Genomic DNA, 15,737 nt, shown 5'->3' with positions numbered 1-15,737 from the left:
TCAAGCTATTTCTGGTTTGGTCCACAGTTGTCACAAGTAAAGGCATCCTAACGGACCCACAGAGCTAGACTAAAAAACTCCTAATACCTTGTATGAATACCAAACTTTCTGTACAATTGGATTATTTTTAACCACCCAAAAGGAACTCAATTTGCTCAGGACTGCCCAGTACTGGCTTTTCTAGAGTATCAATGCCAGAGGGTACAAAATCCTAAGAGAGCTCCTTGAAACTCTACAGTTACAACTTGGACTTTGGGTTTTGTGGAAGGATGTAAACTCTAAGCTCTTAGCTCGACCCTAGGAGGAAAAAGCACTACAGTAGGAGAACACTTCTCATTTATGCTTCTCAAAACAGAATATAAACCACTTTTCACAGAATGGCAAAACTAAGGCTGCCTCTGCAATTCAAATATTAGGGTACACTCATAAAAATAGAGAGCCAGAGTTAAGAAGTATTGAACCATAGGTAACACCCACTTCCCTTCCCTTTCAAGGAAGTTGCATTGAAAACTAAGGCAGGCAAGAAATGTGTAGTTTAAATGCTTCAAACACATATATGTGAAAGCTGTATTCCATAAAGAACTTCAGCCTTCAGAACTTGGCTAGGAAAATTCAAATATCCCCAAGAGGCACAACCAATTTAGGATCAGCTAGCAATTGGCTGAGTTGCAGCAGGCCTAAGCAGAGTGAGTACTTGAAGTCAAACATGACTATTTAAAGAGTTTCGCCTAAGGCCCACACGGTTCTGCATTAAGTACTAACAAACCTCATCACAGGTATGAGCTCATAAGACAAGCGTGGCAGAGCTGGAATCTATGCAACCTTAGTCTTTAGTCTCTTGGTAAGTTAGTGACCCACCCATGCTCCCCAAAGCACAGACAGTGAACACAAGGGCAAGGTCAAAAGTGTTCTCGAGGACGAGCACGGGGCCTAAATTCACCTTTGTTTCAGGGCTGGTATTTCTGTGGGTTCTGGCTCAAGTATTTCATAGGCCAAGTTCACATCCTCCGTCTCCCGAAGCAAAGCATAAATGGGCTCAATTTGTTCATTAAACCTTGCCAAAAGTGTGCGTGCATCTTTTTTGGGCATTGCTGATTCATCTTCTTCTACCTCTGTACTGCAAAAAGTACAGCGGAAAGTTCCTACAGAGAAAACAAAAGTCTCAGGTCAGGGAAGAGAAATTCTCAAGACTAGCCTTTAACGAACTGTTTATATCTCCACTTCACTGACGTGTTATGATTAAAACTTTCAAATATACAGAAAAGTTACAAGTCTTAGAGTGAACATCCACGTGCCCAACATCAAGGGTCTATAATCAACATTTTGCTATTTTGATTGATCACATACCACATATCATTATGTTGCCTGCCTGCAGCATAGCAAACATTTTTTTAATCATATCTCTAACAAATTTATACGACTTATTTTAACTTAAAACCAAATTTTTTACAGCTTACCAGCGTAACACGTACCCTTTTCCCCAAAGCCTTCTTTTTTGCACATTATACATTTGAGTCCACATTATGGGGAAAGCCAAATAAACACCTGAAACCAAGTCTCTAGTCATCCTGTACATTATCACAAGGCTATTTCCTCAAACTTACTAACCACTTATATGTAAATAAATTGAACCAATCATGTCCAAAACCAAAGTTCAAGAAGCCTTTATCGTTCTTATTTCTGTATCTCTCTCATTGAACTTGTAACTAACTTGTAGTAATTCCATAGAAGCATCTAAGATTTTCCACTTCTGTTGTCATTTCACTAATCCGGGCCACCATTATTTAGGCTGAAAAGCTTCCTAAATCCTCTCTTTGGAACTCTAGGTTCTCCCTCTAATTCCAAGTTCCCTATGCCACCATTTTTTGTCATCTCATCATCCTGCTGTAAAGTCTACCTGGTAACTGGATTTCTAAAGTCCACAATATTAAATCTAAATTTCTCATCCTAACATTCAAGATCTTGTATAATTTGGCCCCAAAACATTACAACCGAACCACAGTTCTTTACCTGTCATGTAAATTGAAACATTTCAGACAATATACTAGAGTTTAATATTTATTATATTGGTACAGTGCTTTCTGTTTCTAAAATGCTTCCACATATACCTTTTGACCCTTATACCAATCCTACAAAGCAATGTCAGAACTGAAACTCTGAGGAGTTTTGTGATTTGTTCAGGCACAAAGCCAATAAAAGTAATAACAGCAGCTATTGTACACTGAGTGCTTACCAAGGACCAAGGATCACCAACCCTCTGAGGTTGGTAAAATTATTGCCCATTTCAATCTGTAAAATACAGAGGTTCTAAGAGGTTATATAACTTGCTCAAGGTGATACAACTACTATTTGTGGGGAGGAGGCAGGACTCAAACCCAAACTATTTTGCTGAAACCCACACTCTTCTTTGTGTCTTTTTTTTTTTAATTTATTGGGGTGACTATTGTTAGTAAAATTACATAGATTTCAGGTGTACAATTCTGTAATACATCATCTATAAATCCCATTGTGTGTTCACCACCCAGAGTCAGTTCTCCTTCCATCACCATATATTTGATCCCCCTTTACCCTCATCTCCCACCTCCCACCCCCCTTACCCTCTGGTAACCACTAAACTATTGTCTGTGTCTATGAGTTTTTTGAAACCCACACTCTTAACTATTACCGTCTACACAACTAGCCCCACTCGGATCTCCACTTTGGTACTTATTCCCAATACCAGGGATATACATCTTTCATTTTTAACCCAATTTACCTGAGGGATTAAGAGACTATACAAGCACTTAGTGCCTGGCACATAGTAAGTATGCAACCATTTAGCTTTAAAAAGCTCTATACGTGACTGATCCATAACTCCACCTACTAGCCCCCCTCCCCTGGTAAGGAATAAACAAACTAGGCATTTCTGTCTCAACATCACACTAGATCTTACTAATATATTTCAGTAGAATAAGTTCCTTTACTGCTTTTCACACATAAATAGCCAAAACCATGTAAATTCTTTGTTCATATATGCTCTTCGTCATCCGTCTTCTTGCTGTCCAAATGGTACCTAATCTTTTACATCTAGTCCAAGTAAGTGAGAACGAGAGAGAAAAGCAGCCTCTCACAGCTAGAAAATGCATCATGCATAACTAGGCTGACGTATTTCTGCCAAACAGAACTGCACAGATCACCATCATCAGATGAGGTCCTCTGTGACCATGATGGAAGTGATGTAAAACCAAGTCGGTCTGAGTCTGAGTCCAGACAAAAGCAAGGCCTGTACAACCACAGAAAACATGCCTTCTAACTTGGATGACTGCTTCTTTACCAATTACAGTTTCAGCCTCACTCTGTTCCACCTCCTAGGTAAGATTTATTAAGACACCCAATCATAGAATTATCCCCACTTCTTGACAACACCCAATCCAGAACAAACCCCTACCACTTCCCTGAATCCTCCCCAAAATTACCCACCAAAAGCCCAAATGCTCTCTCCGTCCAGCATGGTCTTACTGTGATGTGACACTCCACGGTCCCCTATGGTGTGTGACTTCCCCTGCTGCAGAGAGCATCAATAAACCCAACTCAGTTTACCCACAGGAGTGTTACTGATGGTCTTTGACTAATGAGCATTAACATAAAGATTCCAGCTTAATCAACTGGACAAGCGTACTAGATACCAAAACAAAGAGAAGAAGAAGTTCTTTCTTCTTTGTGGGGAAAACATATAAAGTTGCTTTAAATATGTGAATCCATGTTGCCCGTTGGTCATCAAAATGGATATGTTAGAAGCCGACTTATTGTAACTGCTTAAAGCTCAAGAAATTTAGACTAGAAATTCGGATATGAGAATCAACAACATATAGATGGTACTTAGAGCCATAAAGTAGATCAGAGTATCCAGACAGATGAGGGAGAGTGAAAAGCATAGGTGGTCAGGCTATAAACCCAAGGAAAGAAGAATCCTTAAGACAGAAATGGTAGAGCCAGAGGGCTAGGATGGTACTTCAAAGGAGACATGGTAAGGTGTTAATTTTTCCAGGTCAACAAGAATTGAAAACTGGTTTTTATATTTAGTAACAAAGTATAATCAGTAACCATGCATGGCTAGAGAGGTTTTAGTTTGTATGCTAGCTTAGATTATTCTCTATTTTAGGCTGTCTCAGCCTCTTCTCTTCAACAGAAATATAAAGAATATAATCCATGTGGGAGTTAAACAGATATATGAAAAAATGTTTCACTTCTTTAGCTATTAGGGAAATGCAAATCAAAACCACAATGAGATACCACCTCACACCTGTTAGAATGGCTACTATCAACAAGACAAGTAATAACAAGTGTTGAATAGGTTGTAAAAAAAAATGGAACCCTCATATACTGCTGGTGGGAATGTAAATTGGTACAGTCACTATGGAAAACAGTATGGAGGTTCCTCAAAAAATTAAGAATAGAATTACCATTCTGGGTATCTACCCAAAAAATCTGAAGACATTTATCTGTAAAAATATATGTACCCCTATGTTCATTGTAGCATTATTCATAGTGGCCAAGACATGGAAACAACCAAAGTGTCCTTCGATAGACGATCAGACAAAGAAAATGTGGTACATGTATACAATGGAATACTACTCAGCCATAAGAAAATATGAAATACTGCCATTTGCGACAACATGGATGGATCTTGAGATTATCATGCTAAGTGAAGTCAGACAGAAAAAAATCAAGAACCATATGACTTCACTCATGTGTGGGATATAAAACTGAAAGCAACAAACAAACGAGACAAAGAAACAAAAATTCATAGACACAGACAACAGTTTAGTGGTTCAATAGGTCTGGAGCGGGGCCCAGAAATGTAAATTTTAAAAGTTCCATGAGGAATTCTAATATACACTCCTGGTGGAGAGCTGCTATTAAGTAATTGATACAATAAATATCCCAACTCTTTGTAACTGGATCACTTTGCACTAAGTAGTGTGCACAGAATATGCTCAAGCATGAAAGAAGAAACTGGAATTGAAACTCACAGCTCTGTGCCATCTTTCCCTTCTCACACGTAAGACCACGTAGGCAAAAATCGGAAACAGCAAATACCAAGCCACAGAAAGAACATGCAGGCCAGATCTAAGAATGATGTGGCGGCAGGGAAAAAATGAAGGCCACAAAGATTCCTTAGGTAAAGCCTGACAAATGATGGGATTAAGAGAAAAAAAAAGAGTTCAATGATAACACATTTGTTTGATCACCTACATTAATAAACCACAAAAGAACTAAGAAATCTACTTTACAAATACTCCCATGTCTTGTGTCAATAGTATTATCCAAATCTAACATATGAGGGAATAAAGACTCAGAGAGGGTGAATTTACTGGGTCATAACTTAAAACCAAAATCACTAAGCCTGGATTCAAATACAAATCTTTCTGACTCGAAAGATTAATTCATAGTACCATCCTGAATTACACATCACTTTCCCAACCTCTTATCATTCCTGCCAGACACAATTTAGCAAACTTTCCCCATGTATATACATAGGCTCTAATTTCTTAAACTATGGACCAGAAGGAGAGAGGATTTGTAACATTTATTTAACAAACATTATGTGCCTATCACGTACCTGGCATTTACTCAGCTGAGTCCTAAGATTGCTAGAGAATCAAAATATACCCAGTTGTAGGTAACTAACAGATGTTAAAAGTAGGGATAAAAAAGAACTTTCACAAATAGATATTTCAAAATATTTTAGGGTTGTCTATTCAGTAATATATGAATGTCCCATTCTATAACTCAGGACTCTTCCATTAAAGATAAGTATCACTCCAAAATGAGAAAATAAATGAAACCCTCCTTAGTTTAAAAACAGGAAAATGCTTTGGGAATTTACCATAATCGAGGAAAAGGGCAGAAAATATGAGTCAAATTGAGGATTTTCCCCTCTTCATTCTGGTACATATAATGAATGGGTCATCAGCTAATGTCCAGAACTCACCGTCCAAAGGTTTGTCAGAGGTATTAGTTGCAACTGGACTATTTCCTGTCATAAATAAGTACATAAGTAAATAAGCAAACCCAATTCCTTTGCTAAGGCACAGGTGCTGCAGTGGGAGTCACACTGTCACACTGCAGTCGGGTCATCAAAGCTGGCCCAGGAAACAGGGAGGATGGAATGTCTGCGGCTGCAGAGCACTCCTCCAACACAGTGGCATTGACGTCCCACGGACTTCCCACCATCCTGCCTTCCTAAGTTGAGCCAATCGTCCTCTGAGTTGCTTTTGTGGAGCTCACATGCTAGTGGAGAGTAGTCAAGACAAAACGTAACATTGGATGTTGATACGTATAATAAAGAAAAACAAAGCAAGGGAAAAGGATAAAAAAAAAAGAGGATGATAGAAAGGGGTATTGCTCTCTTATGCACAGGAAACTCAGAGAAGGTATAACAACGAGTGAGCAAAGACTTAAAAGACCAGGTATATGGACATTTGGCCGAGAGGAAAGGAAACAGCATGTGAAAAGGCAAGTAAAGTGAAGGCACACCTGGCGCATGCAGGGCACAGATAAGATGGTCAGTGTAGCTGTTGTGAGTGAACATGGGAGAGAGTGGTACAAATAAAGTCTCTAAATTGGGGGGATAGGGGGAAAGGAGATGGGTGGGTAGATAAAAGACCTCATAAGTTCTGCTAGGGTCTTTGACTTTTCTGAGTGAGGAGAGAAACCCTTGGAGGGTTTTGAACAGAACAGTGACATAACCTGAGGTGCTTTTAAGAAGGGTCACTGGCTGTTGTGACAAATAGTCCGGAAGAGCAACAAGAGTGAAAGCAAGGAGACTAGCTAAGAGAGTAGTGAAAAATCTCCTAAAAATATAATGGCTTAGATAACTTTTCTGGACAATCCTATGAAGAAACTTTGAAAAAACTCACCCTCACTAAAAAAGCTTCCAGGAAAAACACACTAAAACAAAAGACGATTAATAGTTCCAAGTTAAAACCAAGTAACGAGGACCAGATTTCCCAGCATTTTAGTGAGATAAAGAAGCAAATACAAAACTTCAAGACATATCACTAACACATGCATTTAATTTTACCATACTGTAAAAATCCAACCACCATATATACTTTAGGAAGCATATATGGACATTGTTTCCCCTCCCACTGAATATTTTATGGATTATGTAATTATGAAGAAAGGGCACTCGGGAAATTAAGACTGCCAAAGAATTGTAAATATTATTTCCACTATGCCACAATGTGTTTCTGAAAATGGAAAAGTTAAATGGAGCATATTTTCTATATGAACACTACTAAAACCATGAGTTTCAATTCTTAACCAGGACTTTCAAATTAACCAAAAGTGACTAATATCATCTCCTAAGGGCAGTGATAAAACAACCCCAAGCCTCTTTATACTGCTAAAATGTCAACTACTCTCCAAATCAAAGGGTGTTATGAAATTAGAGTTGAGAGAAATCATATATGGTATAGAATATACTAAGCTTATCCTTTAACACATGCCAAGAAAGGCCTAGAATGATTAAAGGATTTGCCCAATGTAACAGTTACTAACATAGCCCAAGACTGGAAGTCAGGGCCCTGGAATCCAAATCACTGCCACTTCACTGTCTTATACCACTGCTTTAAAAAAAGAAGAAAAAAGAAAACAACTCCTGAAAATGACATGTCCCAACAAATAAAAGACCCAATAAAAGGACCCAATAAATAAATGCTCTAAAAAAACCAATAAAACTGTCAGAAGTTGACAAAGCTTTAATAACCATAAGCTATTAGAACAACAAAATATTTAATTAAGAAATCACTTTGCTTTCTTAGATTTCAAAAGGGCTTTGGGTTTGGGGAGGAGTTCTGTGGGGTTGGGAACGTGAGGTAAAAGGACAGGAAAGATAACCACAAAACCTAACAGTTAACACATTCGAAAGCCGCTGAGAGAGGGAGATCATAGAGAGGAAAAACTAGGTTTGCCGTTTTAGTCTACATATTTTTCTACTATCTGAGTCCTTAAATTTACATTTATATATTACATATTTGCAGAAGAAAGAAAACAGATGATATTTTGAATCCTCCAAAAGCACTCAACTCCCTCTTAACCAATATGCAGAAGTTATTCTTTGAAAGCATTATCAAGTTATAACTTCTATAACTCAAAATGTTCGGGAGCATACATATTAAAATGCTAGTCTCAAACTGTCACCTTTATTCTGTCTAATTTCCAAACTTTATTTCATAAAGCAAATTTCTTCAGTTTAATTGGGCAAGGAAAATGTATGGAAAAAAGAATTGCTATCATAAAATCATAAGAGACATGACAGGAACACAGTTATGTATTTCCTATAATTATTTTACCTACAATAAAAGGGAATTTGAAAAATCATCCTTTAACAACTCACAGCAGAACACATAACACTGTAAAATACTAATTTGCATGCAAAAGAAAAAAGTACGCAGGACGTATTTTTAAATTTGGAAGATGTCAAATGTATTAATGATGTACATAATAAAACCCCACACCACAAAAATCAATTTATTAATGAAATTGGCTTAAATGGATACATCTAGATTTGGTCTAAATCACGCATCACTCCTAGATTCTGTAACTCATTATAAAATGGAAAAATGTACGATGCCTGGGAGGGAAAACAAAATACTGAAGTATGGTACTTGGGTGCATACTAAAGCATACAATAAATTCTATAAATTGGGCCTTAACCAAATTCATCTCAACATGCAGGGAGCAGGCAAAAAGTCTGTGGTTCTGATAGACTATTTGAAAGACAATAATCAATAGAATATTGTATGTAAGCATCAAAACTAAAAAGCAACTCTTCACAAATAAATTAGCTCCTAGGTAATCAGCACCAAAATACAAAAAAGATAAAACACAAATGATTTATTTTAAAAGCGCTCAAATCGTCAAGATCAAACTCAGCAAAATTTTTTTAAAACTCAGACTGAGGGGGGAGGAGAGAGGGAGAAAAATAAAAGAGGGAAGACACTTGCTCCTTACTATCTTCCCACACTTGTTTTTATTTTTTTTAATTTGTTCTAATAATCATCCCCTCTACCCCCCCAAAAAAACCCCACACCTCTGAGCTTTCCAGTATAATTTTCTAATGAACCCATCCTGGGTAAGATTCCAAATCAGCAACTGAGCAAAACAATCCTAGAAAGATTTCTTTTCGTATTTGTTTTTAGCCTTTCAGGAATTGAAAACACTGCTTTTATAAGACACCTCCTGCCCTAAGTGGAAAGAGACAAAGACAGGAGAAAGGAGCGTGCTCTTTGAAGGTAAACATTAAGTCTTCAAAAAGTCTCACAAGTGTGGGACTCTAATAGTTTGAAAACGTTAGGTTAAGGGAATTGAGGAATTTTCATCAGGAAACATGTCTGTCTATAAACCAAAAGGCTTTGCCTGCAGTCACAAAGCAAGAATGGACTCATGACTTAACTCCAAATTTATAAATAAATATCCCAAGTAGATATGGAGCTTACCTGAATATTCCTAGTAACTCAGAACTGACCACTGACAGAGTTACAACAATTTCCATTGTTGGCTATTTTTAAGATTTATATGAGACTTATTTTATTTAACAGTTAGTTATTAAAGGTTTCTTTTACACTAATTCTAAAATCTGTCTATGTCTTTTTCATGGAGCCACACAAAACAAGCTGAATCTCCCTGAAAGCTATCATGTTCTTCCCTAATGTTCAACCTAAACAAAATATCCTAAACATTTAAATAAGCCTTAGATTTATTTATTACTTTGTAAGATCCTCCTAACCTTAAAGCACAACATAGGCATGTATACATGTACCCACACCCATCCTTTGATGAGATGAACTACATAAAATAATCTCTAAATTCTTATTTCTACGATTTTATTACATATACACTTACATGATTCCTTTTTTAAATTTCACTTATTTCGAAGTTTATTTAAAATGGGATTCGCAGGTAGTTCTATTTTTAATTTTCTGAGGAATCTCCATACTGTTTTCCATAGTGGCTGTACCAATTTGCGATCCCACCAACAGCGTACAAGGGTCCCTTTTCTCCACATCCTCACCAACACTTGTTTGTTGATTTATTGATGATGGCCATTCTGACAGGTGTGAGGCGATATCTCACTGTGGTTTTAATTTGCATTTCTCTGATGATTGGTGATGTTGAGCATCTTTTCATATATCTATTGGCCATCTGTATGTCCTCATTGGAGAAATGGCTATTCAGATCTTCTGCCCATTTTTTAATTGGAGTGTTTGGTTTTTCGCTGTTGAATTGTATGAGTTCTTTATAAATTTTAGATATTAACCCCTCATCAAACGTATCATTGGTCAATATCTTCTCCCGTTCAGGAGGCTATCTTTTTGTTGATGCTTTCCTTTGCTGTGCAAAAACTTTTCAGTTTGATGCAGTCCCATTTGTTTACTTTTTCTTTTGTTTTTCTTGCCCAAGGAGATAGATCAGGAAAAAAATATCATTAAGAGCAATGTTAGAGAATTTCTTTTGAGTTTACGGTTTTGAGTCTTACATTTAATCCATTTTGAATTTATTCTCACATATGGTGTAAGAAGTGGTCTAGTTTCCTTTTTTTCCATGTTATCTTCCAGTTTTCCCAATACCATTTATTAACTAGACTGCCTTTACCCCCATGTATATTCTGTCTTTACCCCAATGTATATCCTTTGTCATAAATGACCATCTAGGTGCGGTTTTATTTCTGGGCTCTCTATTCTGTTCCATTGATCTATGTGTCTGTTTTTATGCCAGTACCATGTTGTTTTGATTACTATAGTCTTATAGTATACTTTGATAACAGGTAGTGTGATACATCCAATTTTGTTCTTCTTTCTCAAGATTGCTGTGACTATTTGGGGTCTTTTGTGGTTCCATACAAATTTTAAGATTTTCTAGTTCTGTGAAAAATGCCATTTGGTATTTTGATAGGGATTGCACTGAATCTATAGATTGCTTTGGGTAGTGAGGTCATTTTAATGATGTTAATTCTTCCTATCCATGCGCATGGTATATGCTTCCATTTATTTGTATCTTCTTCGATTTCTTTCTTCAGTATCTTTATAGGTTTTTGAGTACAGGTCTTTTACCACCTAGGTTAAATTTATTTCTAGGTATTTTATTTTTTTGGATGCAATTGCAAATGGGATTGTTTTCTTCATTTCTCTTTCTGATAAATATACTCATATGCACTCCTATGTTCACTACAGCATTATATACAATAGCCAAGATATGGGAGCAACCCAAATGCCCACCGACAGATGACTGGGTAAAACAGATGTAATACATATATACAATGGAATATTACTTGGCCAGAAAAATGCATGAAATCTCGGACATAAAGAAGAATGAAATGTTACCATTTGCAACGACATGGATGGAAAATATTATGCTAAGTGAAATAAGTCAGATGGAGAAAGACAGATACCATATGATCTCACTTATATGTGGAATCTAAAGAACAGAATAAACAAACAAAACAGAAATAGACTCAGAGATATAGGGGGGGGAAGAGGGTTGCTAGGTGGGGATGGGGGAGAAGGTAAAGAGGTTAGAAAGTACAAATTAGTAATCATAATATAGCCACGGGGATATGAAATACAGTTTGGGGAATATAATCAACAATGTTGTAAAGATTTTATAAGGGGTCAGATGGGCACTTGTCTTATTAGGGAGACCACTTCATGGACTGTGTAGATGCCTGATCACTGCACTGTACACCTGAGGCTGAAGTTGAATAATATGGAATGTCAACTAAAATAAAAAATAAAAATTATTTATATATATATATATATATATATATATATATATATATATATATATATGGTCATGGGATGTAGTGTACAGCATAGGAAATAGAATCAATGCAATTGTAACAAGGGGTTATCACTTTGTGAGGGGTGTAAATATCTAACTATTATATTGTTTTGTACACCTGAAACTAATATACAATAATATTGAATGTCAGCCGTACCCACAACGAAAAAAAAATATATATATATATATTTTTTTAAGTCAATAAGAAATGGGATTCCCAGGTCTCTAGGTGAATTCAGTAATAGGAATGCCCAAGCTCTTTCTGATTCTAACAATTTTATCCCACCCACAATAAACAACAATGCCATATATGCCTTTATAGAAGCTGTAAAACTATATTCTTTTACCCAATATTCCCACTGCTGAGAATTGAGAAAAAACTTGAAGAAGAATAAAATGCTAGATACACAAAAGTATTCAAAACATTGTATTTATATTAGCAATAAAAAAATAAAATCAAAGTGCTGAAAAGGAGTAGAAAGGAAAATGGGGCAGGGAGAAATCACAACTATTAAAACATTTTTTGAACAGTAGATAGAAACAGGAGAGTTTGGTATATTAAGGAACCCAGAGATCACAAACTATTTTTGGCTATAATTGTAATTACAGGTAATACGCAAACGGCTAATGGTTTTGTAGGTAACTTTTTACCTTCAAAATTATCTCTGGCATTATGGCTGCATAATTTTTAAATTAAAAATGGAAAATATAAAGCTATTTCCATATCATCTAGGTCTAACATCGAAAAGAAGAATATGATCTCTGAAACATGTTGCTAAATTTAACTTAGAAATGCCACTAACCAAATCACCCATGGTTGAGATTGCTAAAGTAGAAAATACTAACTGGATTTACGTGGTCAGAAAGCTAGCTAAATCTAAAAACTTGCTTTTATGAACCACAAGATGCTATTTGGCTGATGTGAGGAATTTGTCATGTTGTCTTCATTTTGGTTACATAAAAGCCCCATATTTCAGGAAGCAAAACAACTAGTTTTGCCTGGTTAAGTTTCTGAAACCAGGGTCTAGTGGGCAAAGGCTACGTTCTTCTAGTTTAATGAAATAAAGTGTCTATACATAGTGTAACGGAAAAACTGCAGTCTCTTTCCCTTTGTATGCAGGGAAAACCCCAGTTGTTCCCTACTGTGTGTTTCTTCCCTGTGTATCTTCTTTACTTTGTCACACACAATACTTCACTTCTGACATTTCTGGTCACCAAATGAGTGGAGGTTTAACCGCACACCAAGCAATTCTCTGGAATACCAGCTGGGTGTCCCACCATTCAACTCAATTCTGACACTGCCTACCTAGGGACGGCATCGGATTCCACAGGTTAAGGGCTCAGTCCCTCCCCTGCCCCCACTTCAGAGGCCACTCGCAAGCCCAGGTTATTGCCTGTGCTTCTCACCAACTGGCTATGGATTGAAATTTTCAATGACCCCCTCCTTGGGTTCAGTTAATTTGCTAAAGCAGTTTACAGAACTCAGGGAAACTCTCACTGATGTTTACCAGTTTATTAAAGGATACAGATGAATACCCAGATAAAAGAGCTGTGTAGCGCAAGACATGTGGCACGGGGCACTCCCTTCCATGCCCTCTCCCGGCGTGCCACATCCGCAGCACTCCCACATGTCCAGCAACTCGGTCGTTCTCCAGACCTTGTTGTACTGTTGGGATTTTATGGAGGCTTCATCAAGTCGACATCATGGATTATTAACTCCATTTTCAGCCCTCTCCCTTCTCAAGAATGAGGGACAGGGCTGAAAACTCCAAGCTTCTAACCATGACTTGGTCTTTCCCGAAACCAGCGCTCATCCAGGAGCCCACCCAGAGTTGCCTCATTAGAACACAAGACAGTCCTATCAGCCAGGAAATTATAAAGGTTTCAGGGGCCCTGTGCCAGGAACTGGGGTCAAAGACCAAATAGAATAAAGAAAACTATACATTTTCTGTTATTTCACACATACAAGCATCAAACGTTTGGAGAGTTCAACCTAACAACCCTAAAGGCAAAATCTCAATGGGAAGTATAAAGACAACCTACAGAGAACCTACAATCTTTAGAGAAAAGGGAGAGATGATAGGGAAAAGCTGCACATGGAAGTAGCAGGACCACTGGCTTATGTGTGAATTAACAGTGCTAAAACAATTCTTGCTGGACTCAGAGTTTCCAGAATGTCCTGCTGTTCCCCGAGGAGTCACACCTCTTGTCCAGCAGCTGAGAGCTGCCCATACACTTAAGAACTTCCTAATTAGGGAAGCAGTCAAGTCTAGACGGTGACTAGACGGTGACTCTATCCTCACTGATAGTCTGAACCACGGCTCAACCTCAGTAACTGCTGATATGGGAATGGAGATAGAAGCCCATCAGAATCTCCCATCCTTTGGTCAGAAACATTCTCAATCCCCAACAGCAAACAGGAAATGGAAAAGCTTTGCACACAACTGGGCTTCGAATGAAAACTGCAATCTATGAGTTTACATTAAACAGAGCGTAACTATGAGAGCAATCTGCCTCCTCCTCCTCCTCGGAAATGTTTATTTCCCATCTTCTTCAACTGAGTAGAAGGGAATGAATACTGAGTAAAAGAGGAAGGAAGCAGAGAGAAAAAGACCAAGGCTCCTAAAGGTAATGTACAGACCAAGAGAGGGTGTCAAGTTGTTCATAGTGAAAAACAAAACAAAACTCCAGAACTGACCATCAGACTGGTTCCTAGTATCACCCAGTCAACACATTCTCTCCTTAGAGGAAAGTCCAAATGAAAAGCCAACTTATAACCGAAAGACAAGGACATTCTCAGAATGAGGTCGCCAGTGATTAAGAATTTTCAATCATGAGACCTCGGGCTTCACTATAGTGACATAACTGCCAAATAAGTTGACTATTAGTGTTGGCTGATGAGGGCACCCTCCCCTGAGTGACACCAACGTAGAGTGACTTATTCTTGCTCTCCTGAACCCCTTCTTTTCACCTTCATTCCGACCACAACCTTCATATTAAAAATAGTCTTTGTTCAGACTGGCCCCAAAACACCTGTTTCAGTTTTAGCTCTCTTTCATAAAATGTTTTCAGGCCCCCACCCCATCTCAACTCCTCGATTCAAATAACCTTGATTACATTTGGGCATCAGACCATCTCGTCCACAGGCCACTCACTTGTCGATTACAACTAGCTTCATTCAGACACTAACCCTAGGTGAAATTCAAAGAGCATCATGGATCAATCTTCTAAATACTGATACAGTAGTGGAATAACTTCCTTTTAGAAAATGTCATAAAATTAAATAAGAATCAAATGATGAAGAAATGTAGTAGAAGCATATTACTTTAGATTACACTAAAGCACCTTCCACTGCAGTCAAGAGTGACGAACACGAGAACACGACCCATGTAATACCAACATCTGAAGAGAATCACAAAACCAGAGCCCAGAACTCCTTTAGGAAATCTATTCGAGTAAATAGCAAAAATCATGAGACTTCTCTCCTAGTCTGTTTTGAAAGAGGAAAGTTGTAGCACACTAAAGCAATTCTTATACTCAAGATGGTTAAGATTTTCTTACAAACAAGATCCCTCCTTGTTAAGTCCTTTCAAGGTTAATAGTTACATTCAGACAAACTAAACATTTAACTCAAACGGGAATTCTCTAAATGACTTTTCATCCAAAATGACTGCTTCTCAGTAAACAAGGAAAAAAAGTCATCTATCCCTTGCTCTTTTTATTAATAATCTTAATTTATATTGGGATTACTTCTAGTTTTCAAAATTAATTTTAAAATTATTTAAAATGTACAATACATAACATACAAAAATTAAACATATACACAAATCTGTAATTTTTTAACAATAAAACAGTTCATGTATAAGCTTAAATTACATTTTTCAGATAGTTTTTTTAAAAGGCAGATCTAT

At 37.3% G+C, this 15,737-nt stretch overlaps 1 protein-coding gene across 8 annotated transcripts in view; it reads right to left on the bottom strand.

The window, feature by feature from the left end:
• GTF2E1 (general transcription factor IIE subunit 1) overlaps positions 1-15,737 on the bottom strand; it is a 36,325-nt gene that overhangs the window by 14,496 nt on the left and 6,092 nt on the right. For all 8 annotated transcript variants that reach the window (XM_033129802.1, XM_033129828.1, XM_033129812.1 and 5 more), the window contains one exon: positions 941-1,142. In XM_033129802.1, the coding sequence (XP_032985693.1) occupies positions 941-1,142 (202 nt within the window). The remainder of the gene's footprint in view (positions 1-940; positions 1,143-15,737) is intronic.

Source organism: Rhinolophus ferrumequinum, chromosome 2, assembly GCF_004115265.2.
Source record: "Rhinolophus ferrumequinum isolate MPI-CBG mRhiFer1 chromosome 2, mRhiFer1_v1.p, whole genome shotgun sequence".
Classification (NCBI taxonomy): domain Eukaryota; kingdom Metazoa; phylum Chordata; class Mammalia; order Chiroptera; family Rhinolophidae; genus Rhinolophus; species Rhinolophus ferrumequinum.
This window is presented reverse-complemented; position numbering and strand designations above follow the sequence as displayed.